This window comes from Sinohyriopsis cumingii, chromosome 16 (assembly GCF_028554795.1).
Source record: "Sinohyriopsis cumingii isolate HCF-2022 chromosome 16, ASM2855479v2, whole genome shotgun sequence".
NCBI classification, from domain to species: Eukaryota; Metazoa; Mollusca; class Bivalvia; order Unionida; family Unionidae; genus Sinohyriopsis; species Sinohyriopsis cumingii.
The window spans coordinates 1,397,272-1,423,924 of record NC_142976.1 but is presented as its reverse complement, the minus strand read 5'-3'; the positions used below and the strand labels follow the sequence as shown (position 1 = coordinate 1,423,924).

General features: G+C 36.7%; 1 protein-coding gene across 2 annotated transcripts in view; it reads left to right on the top strand.

The window, feature by feature from the left end:
- The window catches only part of LOC149779811 (sal-like protein 3), a 109,361-nt gene extending 82,980 nt beyond the window's left edge, over positions 1-26,381 (top strand). The window contains exons 4-5 of one of the 2 annotated variants that reach the window (XM_089936475.1): positions 208-324; positions 15,357-26,381. In XM_089936475.1, the coding sequence (XP_089792601.1) occupies positions 208-324; positions 15,357-18,589 (3,350 nt within the window). In that variant the 3' untranslated portion in view covers positions 18,590-26,381. The remainder of the gene's footprint in view (positions 1-207; positions 325-15,356) is intronic. The other variant, XM_089936476.1, reaches the window with a different exon arrangement.
- The last annotated feature ends 272 nt before the right edge of the window (positions 26,382-26,653 follow it).

Below are 26,653 nucleotides of genomic sequence, written 5' to 3'. Positions count from 1 at the left end.
TTTTGATAATCCGGAAACGTGAAATGTCGTACGGCCTCACCAGATTGAGTCGTACAACAACTATTATTCGAATCCAGTAAACACTTTTTGATATACATGTATTCCAGTAATTGTTTATCTTTTGTCGACTACGCTCTCTCTTTCATAAAAAGTCCAAACTCTTACATTTTCCCCAAAATAGCTCGGGACTTTTTTTTTTCATTCCAGCAAATGATAGAGGCCAAATAGCCGCCGAGGACCCATTTTTCAAACACAGGTGTCGACTGTGTCACAAAGTTTTTGGAAGTGACAGCGCTCTTCAGATTCATTTCAGGTCCCACACAGGTAAAAATAATCAATCATTCATTTTCACAAGAAAGTAGGATAAAGTTAGTACTAATTGTACAGATTAGTTTGCTAATGATCTGCGCTTAGCCATATAGGTGTGAGAATTCCCTTCTTGCGATTTGATACAAGCTCGGTATATTGTTTAACTTTAAGGCATATAAAAAAAATGTTTTCGGATTTACTTGATCGACTTGAGCAGTTTTTTTCAGTGTTGAGAAATTGAAAGTATCATGAACACAATAAAAAAATTTGTACGAGTTTCACGTATTGCAACAGTCCTGCATTTCGGGTAAATTTGTCTCTTGGCCACGCTCTACTGCTTTATTTACACAATAAAAACTGATATTTTCTTAAGCACCAATTTTTATATTACCATACACGATGCTAATTGTGTGTTAAATTGTTGTGTATATACCTGCGATCAAAGTAATGTGAACGTAATTTACCTCATATTTTGCATAAGGGCGTAGACATAATAGGTCCAGGCTCACAGATCAAAGCTAAAGTGTGGGAAATATAAACAAGGATTAGATTTTTTGTGCTAATCCAACGTCCATTTTAAAGGGGGAAAATTGATTATGTGGCCAGAAGCAAGGAATTTATGTAGAAAAAGAAGGAATTTGTCTGAAAACAGATTCAGCAAATTGTTTGAATTTCGAAGAATGATATCGTTGCTGCATATGTTTCCATTTTTCATATCTTAGCTCACCTGGGTTTAAAGCCAAGGTTGCTTGTGGTATGTCCCTGTCTTACGTGGTCAGTCGTGTCACCATTTCATATTTTCAACTGCTTTTCAATAAAAGACCTGGCCTCATTTCAAAAAACGTGTCAGAGAGCATTCAGCATGAAAGGGCTTTCATGTTTACACGATATAGTGGCCGGTCCACCATGCAGTATGGCCGCCGTTACTTAAAACCTTTAAAGGCAGAAAGAACCATCACCTAGAGGGCTTCATGCCGATCCACCGTCAAATGTGGTTGCTTTTACAAAGCATGCAAAATATTTCTAAACGACTTATTAACAAAACCGCTTAGCAGAAGTTCATAGTTTTAAAGGATGTATCCATGTAGTAAGGGCTTTCCAAAATTATGCAAATGATGTTGATCCGTAATTATATATATATATATATATATATATATATATATATATATATATATATATATATATATATATATATATATATTCTTTCTTTCTTTCTCACATACCACTTAGGAGAATGACCATTTGTGACTAGAAGCATCCTCAGTGTGTGCGTGATTTGGATTTTTAACGTAGCTTTAGCAATTTTTCAGTCAAACCGCTACGATATCTGCAGTGTGGCAGTTGATAATTATGTCTAACACTGGGGCAGCATCATGTTCCACCCAGTCACATTATCCTGACACCAGTCTTTGGTATGACTCCGCGGGACTTTCTAACCCGCTACCTCCCGCACCCGAGGCGGATGCTCTAACCACTTAAACCACCGGATCTGTCAAGGAAGCATCCTAACCTGATGGGCTTTCAGATTGATGCACGTTATGCTGATTCATCCTTAAACATGGCCCCATTAGGTAATTGAAATTCTTTTGAACAACTTCTCAGAAACACACAGCTGAATTTGACCAGATTTGTCGGAAAGCATCCAGGATTGAAGAGGTTTTAAGTTTTTCAGATGATGCGCATCAGCTGTCAACTATGGTTCATGTTACTAATAATAGAAAGACCATTAAAACCGCTAACAAAAATTTTCAGTTGTTACAGTTGAAAGAAAGCGGCCTTATTCGAAATCCTTTGAGATTTACGCAAATGATGCCAGTCTACCACCAAATAATTCTGATGTTACAATAGATAGAACAAATTAACTCCTTTTGAAAAGAAATCCAGTGGAAGTTAATTGTACCGACACTGACAGACATCATTTGCATAAAGACCTTTAAATGTTATACAAGTGATAAGTTTTTAAAAAAAAAAAGAAATATTGAAACAGTTATTTTCATAAGAGTTACTATAAACAGTTTTGGAAGAAATTTGTAGAGAAGTCGTGTTGACCGTGATTTCTTGTATGTATGCTCTTTGCGGTTGTTTTGTAGGAATATGACAGGTGAACAGTCTCATGCCAGTTTGGGCTTCGTCTTGTGTTTCAACGTCATTTTAGCTGTAGCTGAATTCTGTATTAATATTGATAGGTGTATTTTAGTACCAAGGTCTTCATTCTTTTCAGCGCTTTAAAAACGTAAACCTGCTTAATTCGGTTAGGAAAAAATAAAATAAATGCTAAATGAATTGAAAGTATGTTCCGCAGTTATTATTTCAAGATTTGTATTGTTTTGTTTGAAATGCAGTTGGTTATGGAAACACGAGACGCACATTATCATGAAACAAACACTGTTGCTTATTAGTGTCGAACGTACATTCATGACTAAATTTACGCATTGAGGTGCATTTTCTTTACATTTACTACGGAATTCATCCGTTAAAAGCAAAATGAAAAGTGTTTTTTTGTTTTGTTTTGTTTTGCTATGGGTTTTGGGTTAATTGCGACTTGCAGCGCCCCCCCCCCCCCCCGATAAATTTGCTTTATATGTAAAACGATGGAGAATTTGGTCAAACAGTTACAAAAAATCGCAGGCAGTGCTTTATTTCCAGTAATATTTTGTTTTCTTTTTCAATGATAATTTTTCACAAAATGAAATGGCTTTCTAAAATGATAAGTACATTGAAAGCGTATATTTCTCGTTGATTAAGGCTGCTTCAAGATAGGTTCAAAGTTCGTTCAGAATCCTGTAATTGCGATAGAATATCACAGGAAAATAATTCCTCTGGCTAATAAGTATCACAATTCAGTATTATATCCTATGTTGTAATAAACTTTATCCTGAAATAAAGCCAGTTCATCATTGACTGCAGCGGACTTGTGACAAACTTTATTTTTATTGGCATTCTGGATACCGTAGGATTAGTCGAACTCGTCGACATTTACGATATGGCTGTGAGAAATAAACCTGATGTTATGCAGATTTGGACTTAAATGTTATTTTCCGGAATTAAATGGAAAAATATTATTCCCTGGTGTGAAGTAAAACTCTGATACTTTTCAGTTTATTAGTATTTTCTTAATAAAATAATGGCATTACCAGAATAGGTTAATTGAGAGCATCTGACATCGGGTCAATAAAATGTGGTCATTTAATCAATGCTGGGAAATAGTTGCTTGCCTTAAACGTATTAGTCACAACTTTACGTGATTAAGTGAAGTTTGTTTCGTTCTTTTCTGGTGTGAAATTAAGTTTCATGATATGTGGCTTTCTTTCCCTTTCTTCTTCATCAGCCTTAATGGGATTGCTAGCATTCAAATGTTTACAAAAATCAAACTGCATTCCAAATCAGAAGTGATACATTTGGACTTGAAATAATCCAAATATGTTACGCTCATATCTGATTTTCTTTGAGAGTATTAACGGACGTTTCTACAGTACAGATACGATGGCTTGATAAAAGGAATATATGTCATACTTCAAACGCTCTCAAACCACGTACAGCAAACCCAACTACTTCAGACATCACACAAACCTCCGTCCATTTGTTCTGATACATGGATTGAGTGTGTATGTGTGTGTGTGTGTGTGTGTGTGTGTGTGTGTGTGTGTGTGTGTGTGTTGGATTTTTAAGGTAGCTTTAACAATTTTTCAGTGATATCGTGCGCTACGATGTCTGCATTGTGACAGTTTATAGTGATGTCTAGCACTGGGGCATCATGCCTCAGACATGTAGCGTTATGTCCCACCCAGTCACATTATACTCATACCAGGCCGACAAGTCTTAACACTAATCTCTTAATACAGATCGCCAAGCTGCCAGTGCCATTATTTTTATAAGTCCTTGGTTTGACTCGGCCGGGTTCGAGCCCGCGACCCCATGCACCTGAGGCGGACGCTCTAATCACTAGGCCACCGGATTGGCGAGCGATGTACGCTTTGTTGTAGTTGGGCGTAGCCACAGTTAACTGTTTTGAGTTCGAACTGCCCTTGATTATTATTATCATCTTAAACAGATGAAACTTGTGTGGGAGCAGTTTCTATTTAAAAAAAAATTCACACCACTTTTGTGCCGTTCCCCCACCCCTTCTTTGCCAAATGTTTGCTTCAGCTAAACCCAAGCATTCCTGTTTAGAGTTCATGTCATGAGAAACATCTTGGTGAAGAACTGGGTTGGGAATTGCTGATTAGTGGTAACAAGTGTTCGAATAATTATCATGCATGACATAATCTTTATAAGCAATTGGTTTGCAGCAAAGGAAAACAAATTAGTAAAAATGATTCAGATATGCATTATGCGACATTGTAACATTTTCATTGAGTCAGATTAAATGCTAAAACTGTTATTTGACCAAAAAAATACCCTCGACCCCCCACCCCAAACGATCCCTCTCCACTAAACTAAACTTTATTTTAAGGAGCCGAATCTTTGCTATTTATAGAAATGGTTGATTGATTGATATGGGTTGAACGCCATTTTTCAGTACCAGATAGGCTACACATGGCATCCAGTATAATTGGTGCAGTTATTATCTGTGTAAAGCCCAGGAAGAATCACCAACCCACGGGAAACTACTGGCAAGCTTTCTCATATACCCACGTTGGCCGAGCCTGAGACTCGAACCTTCGCGGAAAGAGGTGAAATGTCAGTGATCCATACAGGCCAGCGCCTCGGTCACTCGGGGCTCCTGTGGAAATGGAAAATGGCACTGTCATTAACAGCAGGTAAAGACAGGGGAATTGTCAAGAGGGTGTTTGTGTGGAGTTGAGGATATACATGTACGCTGAAGAAAATAGTATTGCACATGCGAATAATTTGTGTGGAAATACCAGCCTTTAAGGACGTGAAACGTATGTCATATATAATAAAGTGATATACAGTTCTGCTGTGGAAAGCACAACTGTACAAGAAATGTATAGTTGTTTTTACCAAATTATGAGAGAGAAAGTAATCTCCAACGCTATAAAATTGTCAGTGAGCTGTAAGATCTTCGGCTAATACCAGATGGGAAGAATAGAAATGGGTCCAGTTAATCTTTTTCTTATTAATCTATATACCCCTTTGTATCGATATCAGGAAATCTACTTGTTATTACAATTGATTAAACGAGAATGACTTCCACACCGACCTTGTATATGCTAGACCGATTGAACATCACGGGAGACTAAATTAAATCGTTTGTTTTTTGGCATTTGCCACTCGACTCTCTTGCCCGAGACGAATTGTGTAATACTTCCTGTCAAAATACTTGACCAGGATCTAGTCATTGTTGGTTATGACCGATTTCTTCAGACATGGAACAGGGTGTGGTATACTTTGGTTGTGTGTCATGAATAATGATCTGAAATGCCGCGTCGTTTTATTATGCCACATATTTTATTTGTTATTATAAAGGTGGATTTACCTCCTTCCCCTGACTCAACTGACCAGCCTTGCAATTAGTCGCTACCTGGGTAATCTGGAGTTCAATCGTGGTTATTTTGCCTGATTGTAAAGCAATTGAAGTTTGTTGATTTATAATGTATGCCCGCCCGACCGGCATCAAACGGAGGTTAGAGTTCTTGTCTAGGTTATATCCTCGGGTAATATTTGTTTGTAGGGTCACATGACTTTATGCGGAATGTTGCATGAGGAGTTTTACAAACATTGGAAACTGGGTCAGTGTGACCTATATTTTAAGATTTGCAGTCTGTCCTTAATGATTTTACCGGTTTTCTGGTCTCTATTGAAATTTTGCAACATTCATCCACCCGTTTATTCATCCCATTAATTTCATTAATGCAGATTGAGTGTTCGGCTTTCAGTTATGTGATGAATTGGCTGTCGTCCGTTACAAATACTTAGAAACGTTTTACCAGATACAACCAAAAAGGCACCCGTTAATTAACAGGTACCCGCTTTTATTTGTCAAGAAATGCATTACATTTTGCTTGAGTTTAGTGTAAAAATGAGGATTTGGACCATTGTTTTTTTAATATTTTTTTTTTACTTTTCTCTCTGATCACCATATTTCGTTTTCCTTAAACAAGTCCAGAAACGACAGCACTGCACCGTTCGTGCAGTTTTTATCTCGACTCCTATACGTTGTTATCATATTTACACTGGTGGCGGCGTTAGCATTAAAAGTATTTTTGTGCCTTTGCACGAATGTGGCGGGGGCACATATCCTTAGCCGCTCTTACACCTGTTCTCTTTCTGTCACACTTAGGTTAAGTTTTAAGTTAGGTCATTTACTATTCCATTGTAAGTCCGAAAGCCACACAACTCTTTATGTAGACATAATCACACATACCAAAGTGAGACAGTCGGCTTCCGAGTCATCATAGCTGATATGTTGATATTTCTTTGGGAGTGTAATACCATAGTATCAAAATTAGGTCACAATGACCTCAATATCAGTCTTCATTGACGTTGTGCTTTGCTTTAAAATCAGTTTCTTAGGCATCGTGTAAGCCGTTTGGAATATATATGGGTCTCGGTGCGTTGAGCACCAGCTTACCAAAAGTAGGCTTCTGTGGCCTATTGTAATACTCGGAAAGGTAAATGTTCACAATTAATGCAGACAATTATGGCCAATTGTTGCTTCAAAAGCACAGAGTTCTCATTTATTCTTTGGTTAAAGGTTTTTGAATGAAGTGATGTATATTTAGTCATATGCTTTCTAGGCCTCCATTCATTCGGACTCCAGAGGCTGCTATGGTTGTAAATCTCAGAGCCCACAAATTGTGTGATTTGCACACATTACGTAATTGTAAACATGGAGGAGCGGGTGTTGTTTGCTTCCATCAAAATCATACACCCTTGTTTTGTTGGGCTAAGCTGTCTTTAAGATATATTGCCCAAATCCTGATTGTTTCGTTTCCTCATTTACTACCACAAAATTCATGGATACCTGTCTATTTTTAAGCTACAAATTAGTATTGGCTATATGTTAAAAAAAAAGGTAACAAGATATTTGTGTTCTTCAAGAAAGGATGTAAACTTAAATAGATTTATATTGAATTTACATGGTTTGATCAGAATCATGAAAACATAAGTATAGATAGTTATACGATTCACGTATTAGACAGAACTAAAAATCATCGTGATTTTTCCTCAAATTGATCATTTAATTTTTATCGGACTATCACGGTTGCCTCCCCCTTCCAAGAAACAATTGCACTGCACTATTGAATACTATTGTTAGCTAGCGATTACACGAGATTTCAAACTTAGGAATGGATAGACGTGACAAGTCAGTGACATTGAGCAGAATGTGACATACTAAGCAGGGGTACCAACCCGCAACTCCAAGTATCATTAACATACCGTGTTTAGTTGTGTTCTGCGTCATAAATTTGTATTTGCACAATCTCGCATATAATTACAAATTTCAGAGCTCTTTCGAGCGGGAGTTTCAAAATGGAGACCGTAGATTCGTTACGTAACGTGCGAAGATTTCTGAACGCTAGTATTTCATATTGGTACAGTACACGCACCACGTATGAGCCAAAACGTGCCCTTGCGTCATACTTAATCAATTATTTTACATAACAATAAGAAAGTTCACACGCCGAAGTACTCTGTGCCATTATGCTTCATGTTGATGTTACGTTTCTCAGACATTTGGGCTTGCATTTTGGTTGGTTGATGCATCCTGGTGAGCACAAAACCACCTTGCCAAAATGTAGCACACCGTGGCCGAACTTTTATGTTTCAGTGACCTGGAGAGGGGCATGGTCATACAATAGGGACAGGGTATTTGTGTTCTATGAACACATTCTATCTCTCTCTCTCTCTCTCTCTCTCTCTCTCTCTCTCTCTCTCTCTCTCCTTTTTGGAGCCTTACGGCAGGTTGGGTGAATGGTCGTCTTGGAACCAATCAATCGTCTTTTCTGAAAAGAAGACTAGTAAATTTCATTACAGATAATAAAAAAAATGCTTATCCCTCAGGCATGAGGTAACTAACGAAATATTTACCTACGTTGAATGAATATTGCATATTTCGTTACAACGCAATGAATCCTCACAGTTTTATTTTTTTTCCCTATCATTGAATTTACTATTTTTGGGGTGTGTGGATGGGTGTCCAAGAAATAGCCATTCCAGTACGCAAGTTAAATATTATGATGTTGGGAATTATTCCTTTTTTATTTGAAGCATTTTAAAGGGAGCTAAGTCAGTGTACTTGGATTACAATCTTTAGGATATAAATGCCTTTAATTATTATACCTATATATTGTACATTGTCACAGCGTACGATTTTATGTATAGAATGCCATGACCTCTAGTGAGGCACGTGTAACTTGAGCTGAAGTGTACTTGGTTTATCTGCTGGTCCAGGGATGGGGCGAATTTCTCTCCTACCATATGTTTGACCTATTAGCCTGCTTCATATATTATTCCATGTAGACGTATTAAAAGTTATAAACTTGACAAACACCATATGCCTCAGGGCTGGCAGAGAAATAAACATTCTCGGCTGGTCATTTTTAAATCAAAAGAAAGATAATGTCTTTGCTAAAAAGCTTCATTCTTTCCACCCAAGGCTTGCTTATCAGACTCGTAAATTTATAACATTGTGCTGTAATTAATTCAAAGAGCTTGGGAAGAATCTAAGGATTATATACATAGTACGAATAAACCTTATTATATTAAGGTTTCTCGAGTCAATTATTAATTTTATATCAATAATTCCTTGCAACCTTAATGTACTAGATCAAATAAAGTGATCAGAGAGGAAAATGATGAGAATACCAGTAGATTTATCTCAGGTCCTCCTGAATGGATATTTAAATCAAATGTGCTTTTCAATGCGACACTTCTTATGATGTCCTTTTGGTCCTAAATGATCGGATATTAACCACAGTTGCCATCTAAAAAAAACCTTGTTATGACCACTTTACCTGAATGGATGATATTATCGGCACAGCATTTCACTAAAAGACTTCTCGTAATTTCTAGTTGGTCCTGAATGAAAATGATGCTGATCCATTATGTTCGCCACTCCAGCCATTTTGAAAATATTGTTATCGCTAATCCTCCAGAATGTATGGCGATATCAGAATTGGCTTTCACTAAAGGACTTACGATATCTAGTTGGTCCTAAATGAAACTGATGTGACATCCAGTATGGCCGCCACGGCAGTCTTGTTGAAAAGGTATTTTCAGTTACTCCTTCTGAATGGGTGGTCGTGTCAGCATGTAGATTTCGTTTAAAGACTTCTTATGACGTCCACGATGGCGATCTTAAACATCTTGTTATTACAACTCTCCTTGAACGTGAAATTAAATTGATGTTGAGTTTTTGTCAGGAGACGTTTTATGATGTTGGTCTTAAATGAAAATGGGGCCGATCTGATGTCCATTATGGTGCCATAGCAGCCACCTTAAAAATCTTGTTACTGCTACTATTCCTGAATGGAAAGTCATATTTTGAAAATATGGTTACCTCTTCACCAAATGGGTGGATATATCAGCATGGGGTTTTCAGCAGTAGACTTTTTAGGATACCTAGTTGTTCCTACATGATAATCGTGCCATTCTCACGTCCATTATGGCTGGCATGACGTTTATCTTAAACATCTTGTTGGCACAACTCCTCCTAAAAATGGATGATTATTATGACCTGGGGTTTGCACCAAGACTTATAATGATGCCTACTTTGTCCTCAGTGAACATGGTACGAGTCTGACATCCAGTATGTGCAACACATCAGCAAACTTTAAAATCAGAAATGGTTTTCACACTCGACAATTTAAATGAAGAAATGTTCTTATCTTGAATTCCCGGAAATTATTTTCGCCCATAATATCGCCAGTCTCTTTGACGGAATATATCTTTTTTTGTTGCATTCTTTGTCTTATTCTCTTTTCTCGTTCTACGTACCTGTCAACACTTTATACCTGATTATTATGCAAGAATACATTCCGGCATATATTTCTTTCACCCTTAGATATTGTTGAAAGTCATCCATGTCGACAAGAAAGTTGTAATGCAGTGAGTTTACGTATTATAATCAACCTGAAGTTTCCTTCTGTGTGATTTTACAAAGAATACATTCTCCAGAAATATAAAGTAAAATTGTTTTGTGTATATTCTAGGAGTCTGATACAATGGCATAAAGAATTTAAGTGTGTGGAAGGTTTATAATGTATCGTGGAAAAATAGTTTTCCATACAGATGACTATCTCGTTTAAGTATGATTCCTAAACTCCATTAGGTCTCTCTTTTTTTCTTCTTCTTCAAACTGAAAGCAGTATCTGTCAATATGCATTCCAAAGCAATGTAAGTTTAATCTTCCTCCACACATGGGAGGGTTCGTCAGACTTGGCATTATCAGACATGTTCTGACATAGAAATATGCTAGATAGTGCTGTAGTTAACAAGGGGATATTTTTAGGACTCGTTCATGGGTGGTAGCAGTTGTATTCTGACAGCTTCTGGCCATTTAGTACGTGCAACACGTATACATCTGAGCGTTTCGTCCAGCAATGGATATGCTTAGGAGCGATAGCTTTTGCCAGGTGTTGTCAGGTGTAAAGTATAAATATGATGAAGAAAAAGTAGGGGTAAAATGGGAAAGATGTTGAAGAAGAAGACAAAATTAAGATTATTTAAAATGTCGTAGCACATAATCTTTGAAGGTAAAAATAAGTAGGTCGTTATAAAGCTACTGTTATGCAGAACAATAAATAAAATGGAGTCGGTTTTTTTTTATATAAATAAAAAACGATTAACATAAAATCATACTCAGAAGTTTTAGCATAAATAGATCTGATACATTTTAGTAAAATAACATAATTACAGTTTGTCGCAACACTTCTCCGATTTTTATTGAATCCAGGGTTATTTATCACTTTAACAATCAGTTTCAAATTGTACCTCTGGTGAAACTGGAGCTATAAAAACTAGATGGATATTTTATTTTCCTACGTTAAATCTGGATATATTTCTTCGTATGATTTTTTTATATATACAAAAACACGATATTTTAACGAGTGGTCAGAAAGATGATATGTAGGTGGTATTTACAACGGGAAAAAATCTCTAGTATTTACCAGACTTACTCCAGAATATAAGCTTAGAAAATTCAAATAGCGCTTCGCCACATATCGTTAACCTAAGAGAGCATTCCGATTTCGGTTGACCTAATCTTTCGCTTAAGTTACATTTTTATATTTTCTTAGTTATTTTATCAGATCTGACCACGTAGGTAAGTCTGATTCAGCGATGCGTCACATCGGGTTTTCTTCTTGTCAAGGAAGTTAGGGGAAAATAACTCCATAAAAATACGCAGTCGAGTCAGATTTCTTCGGCAAAATTGAATTGTCTGAAATCTATCGCAGTTTCTGTTTATTTGTTCTAGCTTGCAGTGCGCTCAGTTTTGATTCCACAGAGGTAGTTTCTGCAGTCACACATAATCTTGCGTCGCATGGTATAGTAGGAAATCTTGTATTTTCACGTGTGATTATAGAAGAATATATTTTCACATGTGAAAATATACGTTTTATTGCCAATAAGTGTGGTTTCTTTTCGCACTTGAGTAAAAAATAAACACATTTATTTTTCCACTTCGCAAAGTATGCAGTATTGAATGGAAAAGGTCATTCATATTTTTCCATGTTGTACACTTCAACCCATTTTATTTTGGCGATAAACTACCTTCACGTCGCTAGTGGCGACTTTACCATGGAATGCGATCCGTGATATTAGTCTTAAACTTTTGTAGAGTACGGTTTATGTTTGTTTTTAAAATGACATTTTATGGATTTTACCCTTTCTTTGCATATAACTTTCTTTTATACCTAAGCGAGACAGTCATTTTCAGACGGCGTCATCATTTAACGTTTTAGTTACAGATTTTCATTTGCATACTTGTCCTAACCCCATGGATAGATTCTCATCTTACTTTCACTAAATGGTTTCTTATGATATGATGTCTAGTCTTAAATGAAACTAGTGACGATACGACAGTCAGTACGGAAGCCATCTTGAAAATCTTGTTATTGCTACTCTGCTTGAACAGAATTTTAGCATGGATGGTCGTATCAACGAGGGGTTTTATTAAAGATATTTGATGTCTGGTTGGTGATATATGAAATCTTTACCGATCTGACGGCCAAAATGGCCGCCACGGCAGCCATCTTGAAAATCTTGTTATCACTATTCCTCATGAATTGATATTCGTGTCAGCATGTGGTTTTCACTAAAAGACTTTTTGATGTTAGTCCAAAATGAAAATGATGCTGATCTAACATCCAATATGGCCTCCATGTCAGCCCTCTTGCATGTCTTCTTACCACGACTGTACTTTTATTTAATTGAGGTTTTCGTCAGAAGACTACGATGTCCAATTGGTCACGAATGAAAATGGTACCGATCTGACGTCCAATGTGGCCACCGTAGTTGCCATCTTGAAAATCTAGTTATTACTACTCCTGAATAGAAAGTCATATCTTACAAATATTATTATTTTTTCTCTGCAAATAGACGGCTATATCGACATGGAAAATTGCAGCAGTACTGATACCTTGGTGGTCCAAAATCAGAATGCTACCGGTCGTACATCCAATGTGTTTGCCATGACGACTACCTTAAAACTCTTGTCACTAGTCCCCCTAAATGGATGAATTATTATGATATGTGATTTTCACCCAAAAGACTTATAATGGTGCCAAACTGACATTCAGTATATGTAGCACAGCAGCAGATTTGACAATCTTGTTATGGCTGAAGAAAATCAGATACAGTTTTAAGAATGCAGTTAAAACGGAAGAAATGGTCTTATCTTGAATTCCATGAATTTCTAATCTTTCACCAGATCGTCATTCTCTTCGAGGGACTTTAGTTAGCTCTACTAGTCATTGACTGGAAGAGCTTAGGAGATATTATGTTGTCCGTCAGTTGACACAGGTTTGTTGTCACTAATATCCTATACTACTTTGAGGATTGCCATGAAACTTGTCACGTACATTCATTCCACGGTCCTAACGGAATACGGTGCCGCTCGGACATCCAGTATGGCCACCACAATGGCCATCTAAAAAGTCCTACTAACCCTACTCGTCCAGAATGAAAGTTCAAGCCAATGCTGGATTTTCGCGAAAGGACTTCTGATGATGTCTAGTTCAATCTCAATGATAATAATGCCGATCTGATATTCAGCCACAGCGGCATCTTGAATATCTCGTCGCTACTCCTCCGAAACGGAAAGTTGTATTGACATGATGCGATGTCCAACGCCACGTTGACCATTTTTGACCACAGTGACCATTTTCAAAATCTTGTTATCGCAACTCCTCCTTAATGTATGGTTGTATCAAAATCAGAATTTTACTAGCCAGCCTTGTTGTGTTGTTTAGTTGTTCTTAAATGAAAATGGTGCCATGGAGACATTGAGTATGCCAGCCACCGTGGCCATCTGGAAAATCATGATCTCACTATTTCTTCTGAATGAATGGTCATATCAGCTTGAGGTTTTCACAGAAATTCTAATCTTGATACCTAGTTGGTCGTAAATGAAATTGATGACTGCCACAATGGCCAGCTTGAAATGTTAGCACTGCTTATTCCTGGTGGCTGTTGGCATTGACATTTTGCTTTCACCAAAAGTCTACATATGATATCTAGCTGGCACTAAACAGAAATGTGCCAATCTGATATCAAACATGGCCACAGTGGTACCCATCATGAAAGTCTTTGTTATCTTTTATCATCCAAAATAGAAAGCCATATTACTATGAGGTTTGTACCAGAAGGCCTCACAGGTTTGTCTTGTTGGTCAAGAATGAAAATGGTGCCAATTTGCTATCCAGTATTTCCGATTTGACATGGTTTTAATGTGCTAAAGACTATGAAAGATGGTTTCAACACTCGGCAGTTAAGAAAGAAGATATGGTCTTATCATTAATTTCTGTAAATTCTTTTCAAATTTTCAGACTCTTAAAGGGGCTCGTGTTGTATATTAATTTCTTATTAAGCCACATTGTAACGCAAAATCTACATTTATGTTAACATGCTTTGTTGGAACAACATTTGGTGCATTAATTTTTTAATCCAAAACCACCACCTGTTTATTTTTCATATGTAAAAATTGTCAAAGCTGTCACATCACAGTGAACATCATGAAAGCTGATTTAATGTTCTCTCCATTTATGAAAAATATGCAGCCAAAAAATAAAGATGTTCAAAGCAAAGAAAATGTACTCACTTATAACCCAAATCGAGTTGCACCTATTCAGAGCTGCCATTACAAATGCAGCAACAGAACTGGGTATGTGCAGTTTGGGAGGAGTAATCAGTATAGGACAACCAACACTGACCCTGATCTGCTTGTAAATTATGCAATGGCAGATCAGGCCTCTGTTGTTTGAAGTTGGACTAGACCTATATGCGATTATATATGGTAAGAGGAATATTTTCTTAAATTAACTCATTTGATAACTTTATAATGGGTGTGATGATGTCCTGGAGCAACAGTGTTATGGAGAGTAACATTAAATTACAATCTTGCTCTATAAGATTAATCTTTTATGTATGTATAAAGGAGGCATTGCACTTTTTAGTCTAATCTCCCTTTGGCAGCACAAGATTTATTGCATGGCAGGTTATCTGATAGCATAGTATTGTTGATAATGAAGTTGGCTTGAAGAGCAAACAGCAAGAGCCTTTGCATTACATTGTTGTTTTGTCATGTATATTACCTGAAGAGTGTGGGTTCGAATCCTACCATCGTTTCAGTCAGCTCGAGTCAGCTTGTATGATATATCCCTGGGCAAGGCACTTTACATTGAAAAGGTGTTGGTTCGAATCTTGCAATTGAATTGACTTGGGTTCAGTATTGTGCAAGGCACTTTTCTGCACGTGCCTTATCACAAAATAACATTCTTGTGCTGATGTGCCTTAAAACATGAAACCAAACAAAAAGAAAATGGCCCTGTATGTTGATAATTAATGTCCAGCTTTTTGAATCAGAAGACTTGGATAAGTTCTGTACCTGCTGTCATAAAGATTTGTTTCTTCTGTTTCAGGTGAGAAGCCATTTAAGTGTAATATATGCGGAGGACGATTCTCAACCCGCGGCAACCTAAAAGTGCACTTCCAGCGCCATAAATCGGAGTTCCCACACTTGGAGATGAATCCTAATCCAGTTCCAGAGTATCTGGATAAACTGCCTCCAATGGCAATGCCGTTTCCAGGAAGCATACTTCCAATGTCCATGCCATCAGGATTTATAGGCGGAATGATGGGACTGATGAGCAGCCCAATGCCTCCACCTCCTCTGCATTTTCCACCGATTTCATCACCAGGCAGCCTACTTCATCCGAGCCCCAATATGCAGAGTAAGAATACCAGCCACAGACATCCTCAGCAGTCTACGAAGCCAGAAGCTATAAGCCCCGAGCCCAAAAAACCTAAACTGGAGTCTAGCCCAGTCTTGCAAACCTCTGAAGCATCAAAGATTGGAACCCCAACAGCATCCAATGGCAGCATTTCAAGTATAATATCCTCGACATCGACCCCCTTTTCCTACTCTGCTTCAGTTTTATCATCCACAGCCTCTTCCCAGTCAAGTCATCTTCTGAGTACACCGCCCAGCCGCTCGCTGCCCAATCACATGATTCCAATCACGAGTATACCACTAGTCAGCAGTTTTCCCGTCGCAGCACCCCTACCTTCACAATCATCATTTGCCCCTCTCCCACCAAGTATACCCCCATCCCCTCAGGTTGGATCAGAATCAGTCAGACCATCAATCTTGCCTGCAAAGGTTATTGACAATGATGATAGCCTGGAACAGTTCATGGAGATTGACAAATCTGAGACCTCCAAACTACAGCAACTTGTAGACAATATTGAGCATAAGATGACAGATCCAAATCAATGTGTGATATGCCATCGAGTGCTAAGTTGTAAAAGTGCCCTCCAGATGCATTACAGAATCCACACAGGAGAGCGTCCGTTTAAATGCAAGATTTGTCAGAGATCTTTCACCACAAAAGGCAACTTGAAGACCCACATGGGCGTTCATCGTGCTAAACCACCACTTCGAATGATGCATCAGTGTCCAGTGTGTCACAAGCAGTTCACAAACCTTCTTGTTCTGCAACAGCATATCCGTAGCCACACAGGGATAACAGGTTTGTCATCAGCACCAAGTATATCTCACCTGAACTTATTTAGCAGACCACTGACCAGCTGGCCACACCACAATGTTACACAGCAACATTATCCTGACAAGGAACTGGATCTCAGTATGAAGAAGACAGGTACTCAGTGCGAGGAAAAGTGTGATGTAAATGGCGAAGAGACCATTGAAAAGAATGTAAAAGAAGAGGCAAACATGACAAACAGAGATGAGGACCTCAGTGATGAAGACAAGGATGATTGTGAAAATAACATGGAAGACATGGAGGACTCGATGGCTGGTGTAGATCAGGATTACAGTACATCTTCAAATGAAGGAAGAACATCTCGTGATGGAGGACCATCACAGACAGTGGCGAAAGAACCAAACAATGAGGACACAGGAGAAAATCATTTGAAGCCAGTGCCAACAAAGGAAGAGGAATGCCCCCAATCATCCAGTCCAAAATACCTCCAAGAGGACTTAAATCCCATGTCAAGTTCTTACAATGGGTTAGGACCCTTATCCTCCTACTCCACATCTTTAGCAGCATTGGAAGAGAGAGTCAGAGCAATAGACAGTTCAATGGCACACAATCCCCTTGCCAGGTTTCATACATCACCATTCTTGTATAGCAGTAGTGCAACAGGAATGATAAATGGTGACAGATCCATGACCTCACCTGAGAGTCGAACACCATCAGAAAGTGGCTCTGACTGCAGTGCAAGAGATGATATTAGTAATTCTTCGAATTCAGCTTTGTCCCTTAGCAGTGAAGGAGGTGTTGGAACTAACTTTATGCTTGGTGCTTTAGATCTACGACCACATGGAAGTGATTCGCGAACAAGCACAACTTGCAACATATGTTTGAAGACATTTGCTTGTAGAAGTGCATTGGACATACATTATCGAAGTCACACAAGAGAGCGTCCTTATAAATGTCATATATGTGACAAGGCATTCACTACAAGAGGTAACATGAAGCAACATATGTTGACACACAAGATCAGGGACTTGCCTTCACAGGTATTCAACAACAATAATAACAATGATACTACTCCCAATAAGAATGACAAATGTGAACTATCAGATGGTGATATAAAAAAAGATGCCCCAAGCCCTATATCTGTGAAAAAAGAGCCAATGACACCATCTCAGGTAAAGAAAGAACCAACAGACCAAGCAAAATCAAGTGTTAGCTCTTCGAGCACTCCATCGTCTTCCCCGCAAGGTAATGGTAACAGCAGTAACCACAATGCTGACAGTTCTTCCCCATTTTTAAGGAAGACATTTTCCAAGCACATGTGTCAGATTTGTGAGAAAGGCTTTTCCAGTGCAAGTGCACTTCAGATCCATATTAGGACACACACTGGTGACAAGCCCTTTAAATGCAATGTTTGCGGGAAAGCATTCACAACCAAAGGGAATCTCAAGGTCCATATGGGCACACATATGTGGAACAACAGCCCCTCAAGGCGAGGACGGCGCATGTCCATTGAACCCCCATTCATCATGGCTCAGAAGGACAACCCCTATTTTTCACCAGGATTCCATCCACGTGGACCAGATTTCTATCCATTTCAATTTAATCCTTTTTTAAATGGGCTTCCTCCTTCAAAAATCAGTGATCTTGCAGGATATAACAATGGACTTAGTCAGATGATGTCTCGTCAGTCATCTGAGCGGGAAATGCTCTCCCCAAGGGCAGGTTCATCCAAGCCTTCAGGATCCACAATTCATGGTCTCAGTAATGGAATGGGGCATGTGTCTCCCCCACAACAACAAACAAACTTAGAAAAGAAATCTCCCAAGATTGATTCACCGAAGGAGAAAGAAAGGCCATCTTCCACAGAAGCCAGGATTTCCACCTCTGCTGATTCAGGAGAATTAGAATTGGACTTAAGTATTAAGTCCAGCACACCCTCAATATCTCGAGCAGATTCCATAAAGTCTCCCATATCAAATGTTTCAATCTCAGGCTTTAGTCATTCATCCTCCCAGAGTTCTTCTCTGGGATGGGGGTGGAAGGCCTCATGCCATCTGTGCAGCCAGACATTTCCCACCTCCAAGGCTTTGGACCATCATATAAGAATTGTGCATTTGGGAGGTGATTTCCACAAGACACTAGTATCCTAGACTCAGCTTTGCAGCAGATCTTTAGAGTATGGTTGTGCCACATTTATAGTCAGGACTGATTTCTCATCAAATTTTGAGTTCCATCTATCATCTATATATGTACTGCAGTCTTTGTGTATTTGGTGTTTGTAGCTGTACAAAGGATTGGAAAATAACTTTTCATTCATTTGAATCAGAGGTAATCAGTGTTTTATAATCATGGAAGACTTTATCTTGATTTCTTTATAATTACCAAACTTTTCTCTACGTAATAATGAGATGGAGGCCATCCTGCAGAATGGGTCAAATAAGAATTTATGGGTTTGGTAGACGTTTTCTTGAATAATTATATAGGATGCAAGATACATATAATTTCCTGTTGACAAATTAATGGGGGTGCAAATCCTTACTTTTGCATCATAACATTATTGTAGCCTTAACAACAATATTTTTCATCCAGTTTGTATACTTAAAGAGATATGTGATAAAACTTATGACACTTTCCTAGAATCCCATGGAATTTATCATTTACTTGGAGATACATGTATTTCCATGTTTCTGACTTAGTAAATAAAAGTATTAATGGTTTGATATAAACATACGTGCCAAAATAATGGAGTGCGCTAACACTGTAGCACAGGGATCAAACTTTTTCTTTTGCGTCGCAAAGGCCACAGGGAAACTTGGAGCCATCTCCTGAACTAGGCTTACCATTGCCGACAAAATTTAAATGAACTTAGCAAGATGAACATCGGATGAGTTGAGCAGTTGAAACAAAACTTTGTGCATTTGATTGCTGTATACAGAAGAAATATATGCCATATGATCAAAATAATCCAGAATTTAAATATAAAATTAAATATTAAACTACAACATCTTTCAGATAAAATTGGTACGATGTATAACGTGAAGTAATAGCGATACAACGGCATAAAGACAGTTTATGAAATTTCAGCAAATACATTTGCTCCTTCGTCAAGCTCATTATATGTTGTATTCAACCATAGTCGTATCACAACATCTCTTTAAAAATCTAAATAATGACAATTTGTAATAAACACGTGATGTTTGAAGAAGATTTTATGCATACAAACTGTAAAGTAGCTAATGATACATTCTTTGGGGGTGGGGTGGGGTGGGGGTAAAAACTAAGCGATTGAAGTGTTTTGTTTAAGGGTCATTTGGTTGTAGATTACATCTCAGATGTTTGCTATGCTCGCAAAGCATAGTATTTTCATGATATCAGTTAGCTTTAGAAAAGGCTGAGACACCAAGTTGAACATATCAGATTTGCATAAAATTGGACAGTGGTAGTTGTTTGATCTGTGTACTTTTTTAATTGCATTAGATTTATATATACATACTGTTTTTCGATTTGTACATTTATAGTTTAATATCTTGTTACATTTTTATTTCTAATTAACTGGTGACACAGTATTTATTTGTGAGTCAATTATTTGAACAAAGAAATAATTGAATCCAAGTATTCCGAAATCTTCATTATTTTTATGTTCTTACAGAAAAAAGAAAAAGTACCTGTTTGTGTTCGCTATTTTCATGGCCTAGTCAAAACCGCGGAAATTAAAAACCCGCGAACATCAAATAGCAACATTTGCGTTTGTAGTTCATCAATACATCTGTTACTTAACATTCATTCTTTTATTTGTTCCAACAGATTAAGTCTTAATAAGGTTCAGGCAAACAAAATCATCGTTTTCTGCATCGTTTTTTTTTTTTTTTTTCATCTTAAGATGCAAATTTTAGCAATCTGTAATGAACATTAAGAAGTACCAGCTATGAAGAGTATCCCCTTCCCAATCTGATTAAAATTAGATCTCCGCTGTCCTGGGTGAGGATCTGACAGCGACCGCCAAGGGGTCATGCTCTGGTGACCTTTTGATTTAGCCAGTGGAGATGCAGCTTTCAAAAATCTGAAAGTGAATCAAATTGTTCTCAACACGTTAATGCGCTTCAACCACACTGCTTGGTCTCCGAAAAACGAATATATCAGACTTCATCTGATTGGCTGATAAAATTAGCGATTATGATAACAACATGACCGCTGAGCAGTCGCTTAAGATCTTCACGTAGAACAGTGGAGATCTGATTTTAATCAGACTGATCCCTTTCCATTCACGAAAACACTTCGTCATGCAAAACCTCAAGAGAAATTTTCAAAACTCCATAGTACACAAGACACAAATGAAAGTATGACAAAATCTCAGAAGATTCACACTCCTTTTTGTGTGTTTCAAGTTATTTGTGTAAAAGTTCACATTTTATTAATCGATGACTGTGCTGCGTATATTAGTAGAGAGGAGTAGGTGGAATGAAAAGGTTGGACGTATTTCTGCATTTATTTCAGTATTTTTTGTGATATTTCTTCTTGCCAGTTAGGGAACATTTTAACCTTTTCTTTTATCATTTTGTAGTTGTTTATTTTCCATAGATGATACCAAAGAAATGTACATAACTATAGTTTCTCAACATATCAACGATTTTGTTATATTTTTTATTGATAATTGTATTTGTTATTTCGCACATTTTTCTTTAGTATGTATTATGAGCAGATGAAGGAAACTTACCATAAATATTGTCCCACAAACACTGTATCATCTTTCATAATAGGAACAGATTTCTCAGTACACTCTGTCGAAAATGTATTGAAGCGGTTGTGAGCAAAGATTTTTGTTTATCCAACGTTTATTTTTTATTTTTTCATCGGTTCCTTTTTTCAGTTAAAAGGGTTCCTAACGTATAAACATGTAAAAGAAATGTGATGTATTTTCACTGGAAGCAGATGATATATTTGTACATTTGTCATTTGAAATACTTGTATCGATTTGTATGGACTAACTACTGCTTATCCCGCTAGTTATCGTTGTAGAATCGTAGAAGGCAAGTAAATAAAAGTGTTCTCTAGTCGGAAGCATTGGAATAACTTTGGTTTTTGACTTTCTGACATTAAAGGCATAATAATTAAATGTCCAACGAAATGACTGCTTATGGAAACGAATTTATTATTAAGATGAAATGAGAATTTCAGTATTAACTAGATTATACAAGATTATGAATTCGATCAGACGGGTTTTTACATTTATTTTCTTCTTTCTTCCTGTATTTAAATTAACAACAGCAGAGTTTCCCTCACCAGAGAAGTTTCAGATTTGTCAGCGGGATAACTAATTTGTAAAATAATAACTTTTTAAAATATCCAGTACTGCCCATATTTGTTTTTTAATTCTTTTCTTGGCTATACAGTACTGGATTTACAATCGGACAAAATTAATTTTGGGTCAAAGGCAGTTTAAGAACTGCTTCCAGATTCTAACTGGAGTTTTATCTTCAGAGAACTAGTTGTGAAGACGATCAGATAGGGGTGATAAAACTAACTTTTTTGGCGCTTTCAACAAAAAAAGTCCATAAGTATTGCCGTTAATGAGCCGTTTTTAATGACAGGCATCCTAGATATAATTAACGGATTTTTAAACGGCTAATTTAATGCAAGCGGTCATCCTCGAATATCACGCACTAAATCCAAAATTTTATCATTTAAAACTTAATTGACTTCATTGTAACTATTGGCGAATAGTAGGGGATCTCATGTGTATCAATAACAATCCAAAATATATGACCCAATGTAAAATACTTGTCGCCATCCGATTTGACATGTCCACAAATTTGTCGCTTAGTTACGTACTGCTGCTTCATTGAAGAGATCAGCTGATCATTGCTTGGGTCCGTATTGCATATCAAGTCCAGTTTGCGGATTACTGATGTCTGTCCAACTTCCGTTTTCATTTCGTCCATTTGGAATATACACTGGCTTTAAGGGTTTCATGAAGGTCATGTTTCCAGACTATCGTTTGTCTGGCATAGACACTGGCTTTAAGGTTTCATGACGGTCATGTTTTCAGACTATCGTCCGTCTGGCATAGCCACTGTCTATAAGGGTTTCATGTAGGTCATGTTTTTAGACTATTGTTTCTAGAGCAACTTGACGTCGTATGTAATCTTTCATGAGATGTACTTCAGTCTTCAGTGAAAAATATGTCACTGTGACCTGTATTGCATGGTTTGGAATTCGGGTACACTACCATGTGCGGTTTCTTGTTAAACATAGATTTACAAGAAAGAACTAACAAGACTTTACTTACTAATGCAAAGTAGTCTCTGTTTAATTTATTAATTTAGCAGGGATTTAGTAAAATAAAATATAATTTGAGACGTCGGGCATAATAAAAAAAATTCGTATATATTATGATAAATATTAAAAAATGTTTCCATAATTTGTTGGCACTGATTGATAACATTTAAATGAGAATTTTGAGATAAATAAATAGATTGATAGAAGAAATTCACCGTTTAAAGATTGCGTAGTTTATATCTCATCTGAAGAGTTTTGGGATAGTTTTTGTGTTCAAATGCGGCCCAGTATTGGCCTCGTTAGTGAAAAGAAAATATCAAATCTATACTACCAAAAATTAGACATAAATTTGGACCAGAAAAAGCGAACAAAATAAAAAAAAAACTGATAAGAATCCTATTAGAATGATCGCAATACCCAAATTATTTACATGCTGTGTTTTGACCTTAAAATGTTACCAATTCCGAGAAAGTCACTATAATTATTGATGAAAATGACCAGTTCATAAGCAGAGAAGAAATATTTTTTAAAAATTTAATCGAATTTTTTTTAAATATCAACATTTATCTGAAAGATTGTGAAATTGTATTTTTGTCAACATGTATCTTGGAAACAAATTAGGACAGTTCTTACTAATGTAATTCAAAAATACGCTCGTGTCCATTCCGTGCTTGGATTTTGTAGAAGAGAAGAAAGGAGTGTCGTACTAGTTCCACAATACATTTTCAATATGCTAACGCGTAATCTCGTTTATAGGGGAATCTCGTAACTACGTTCTGTGTAATCTCGCAACTACGCTCCGTGTAAAGGTTTACCTTGCTGCTACTTATGATGTCCTATTCAAGTTACGTTATTAGTTGTTTGTTTGACTGATAGATTTGTAGATTTAAAAAAATTTAAACGTCTCACTTTTTACAAGTACGTTCTGTGGGTCCGGTTATTTTCATAGGTTTTACTTAAATTTGTGTCAGAATGTCTCAGTTGGAATTGGATTAAATCTGACCTTGTTATGCTCTTGCTTTCCTTTTCCTTTGTTTTCTTCGCGATCATTCAATTCTAATGAAAGAAATGCGCTACTTACCATTGTGTGGACCAATAAACTACTGGACTAATGCCTGCCACCAATTAAATTAAATTTACTTTTGTCTCCAAAGTTTGCTTTCGATGCAGAATCTTAAATCGCAATCTATGTTGAGCGTTGCATTAGGTACACAATTAGAGGTCTGTGTTTGTTTGGTTGATAAGCGAGGTTGTGTTATGTTATCGTGCTTCAGACGTGCTAAGGTTGTAGTTTTATTTAAAAACACTCAAAACGTTGAATATATATTCATACATAAAACTGAAATTCTATTATTTTTTTTTAAAGTTTATTTATTAAGATTGGGATCATAAGGTACCATTAGTCAGCGTTTGACGACTTTTGTGATTTTGCAACCATTTTCAGCTTTATAGTGTTATGTTAAAAAATGAAAAATATGTAACATGCCATGCAAAAATGAGGTTAACATTAGAATCGTATGCATAATAGATGATGTAAGTAAAATTTCTGATATATATTAGTTTGCATAGACCAAATTAACAAAATGTTATTTTGTTAATTAAGCTTTACGACTCTGTGTGTTGATTCTGTCTTTTTGTCTTTAAAAGAATAAAATCACAGAGTAGCGTTGAATGATTACTGTCGAGATCATTTAATACTAACATTGAAAGCCAAAAAATGTCCCGATGTATTCCATTTTTTTAAATATGATTGGCGAAAAATAGGCCTTCAGTGGCTTCTTTTTGGTTTGTTTTTGGTTTGGTCATAATAATCATATCTGTGATACAGTGAAATCCTTGTTCCGCTTCTTCTATTCACCGGCGCAGTAACTTCTGTTTCTTTTGCCCCATAAAGCCCAGTAATTATAAACCCAGTTTTTTTTTTTCTTTCACTTTCAGTCTGTCAAAATATACAGTCAAGGATAGTATATAGCTCGGCCTATATCACTCGTCCGTTAGACCGGGTCTATCGTGCAATATTCTTCTCCACCAAGAAAGCAAAATAGTGATATGCGTGCACTTTGCGTTCAGATTCTAGAGGAATTGTCTCGTGTGCATGTGTAATGCAAAGTGCATACTTACTACTATGCATTAAGCGAATTCCACAGAAGTCTCAGTCGGACCTGTCATGATGGTCGAACTAAATGGATTTTGTTTAGGAAATTGTACATAATTAACCGGTAGTTGATGCCAGTTTCTTAGCTGACTCCAGCTTTTTTGAAACGCTGTATTAGTAAAATTAAAATTTTGTGCTTTTGATAAGGAAAATTCCTTGATAGATTGATTCACAGTCTCACTAGTAGTTTCGTCAGGTTTTTCTACAGACTGATTCTGATTTCCATGACGATTTTTAAAAATCGCAAGTATTGTTGGGGTGGGTGGTAGGAATGGAGTCTAGTGTAAGAACTTATAAGTTGTTACACATGAGCGGTGTTATGGATCAAATCTTGACTCTTTATATTTAGCATGTATTGTATTGTAATTGACAATGTACCACCGATCTGATGATACGCTTTTAATGTTTACTAGTCCAATACATTTTTCATGAAAAAGACGTCAAGTTTTTTTGGGGAATCAAAATGCTGTTTAAATCAAAGGGCTTCTTTTTTGCTCGTGATATTTTTATACATTATCCTGGAAAGATATTGCTGTCATATTATATGTTTGTATATATGTCATTCGTTTGATCATGTCGCCCTACGGATTATATTGTTCGTCATTGCGCATCACACTTTTCTGTGATGCAGTGGCATCAAGTTGGATGTAGAAATTTAGAGTCCGCCATTATGTCTGAATTACAGCATCAAAGTCGCTGTGAAGATGCGACCCTTTGCCCCCTTCCTTTCACCCCGCGATACCAAACATTACTGTAACATCTTGTATTCATATACATGTAATATAGTTGTACAAAATACAGCAGTCAGTAAACCGAACCGTTACACAAGTAATTAAATCACAATGGGCGGGCTAGTTTGTCTTGAAAGTGTAAAAGAACCAAAATGGATTGGTTCTTTAACGGTGTAAAATATGATGCTATCTGCGATATATATATATATATATATATATATATATATATATATATATATATATATATATATATATATATATATATATATATAAACTTGAACATCATTTGTAAAGTTCAGTAATGTGCATATTTGACTGCGTGTAAAATCGAATAACCAAACAGTAATTATACTCAGCGAGATTTTTTTTGTCCTAGATATTAATAATCTCAAAAATGAATTTTATTTTATTCTTTTTTTTTTTTCGGTTTTTTGTTATGCAACATAATCAGCCTAAGTAAATGGACAACAATAGATCAGGACTGTGGACATTCACTGTTACAGAAAGGGGCAGATTCTGTATGAAACGCAAATGGCATTTGTATTTGTGTATATCTATAGATATATAATGAATTATACATGTATTTGTATTTTGTTTGTGTTTCATGTCTGGATGTTTTCATCCGTACATCTGTTACCATCACAGTGTCTTCGTTTGAGAGTTTTGCAATGTTCGTGTAACTTTCCTTGTATATGTGGATTTTGTTGCTATCATAAAAGAAATTAGGTAGCTTATTCATGCTATATACTGATTTATCAATAAATAAATTACTATTCGATATTCTCGTATTTTGACATCCTTCTTTTCTTCCAATACGTGAAAAGTTAGAGAACGTTACTTATGCCTGACAATCCATCCGTTCCAGAAGTAGTATTTATGTCGTACATTTTAAATCGAAGAGTATATGTGATCTTGATAGTTATCTCCCTTTTATGATGACGCGCATGTCTTTAGTTGTTCAACAACAGCATTTAACATTCACTGAAAATTTTGGTGGGTTCTATCTTCTGATGGTATTTACTTTGTTCTGCAATTCACTCGCGACGAGTTGT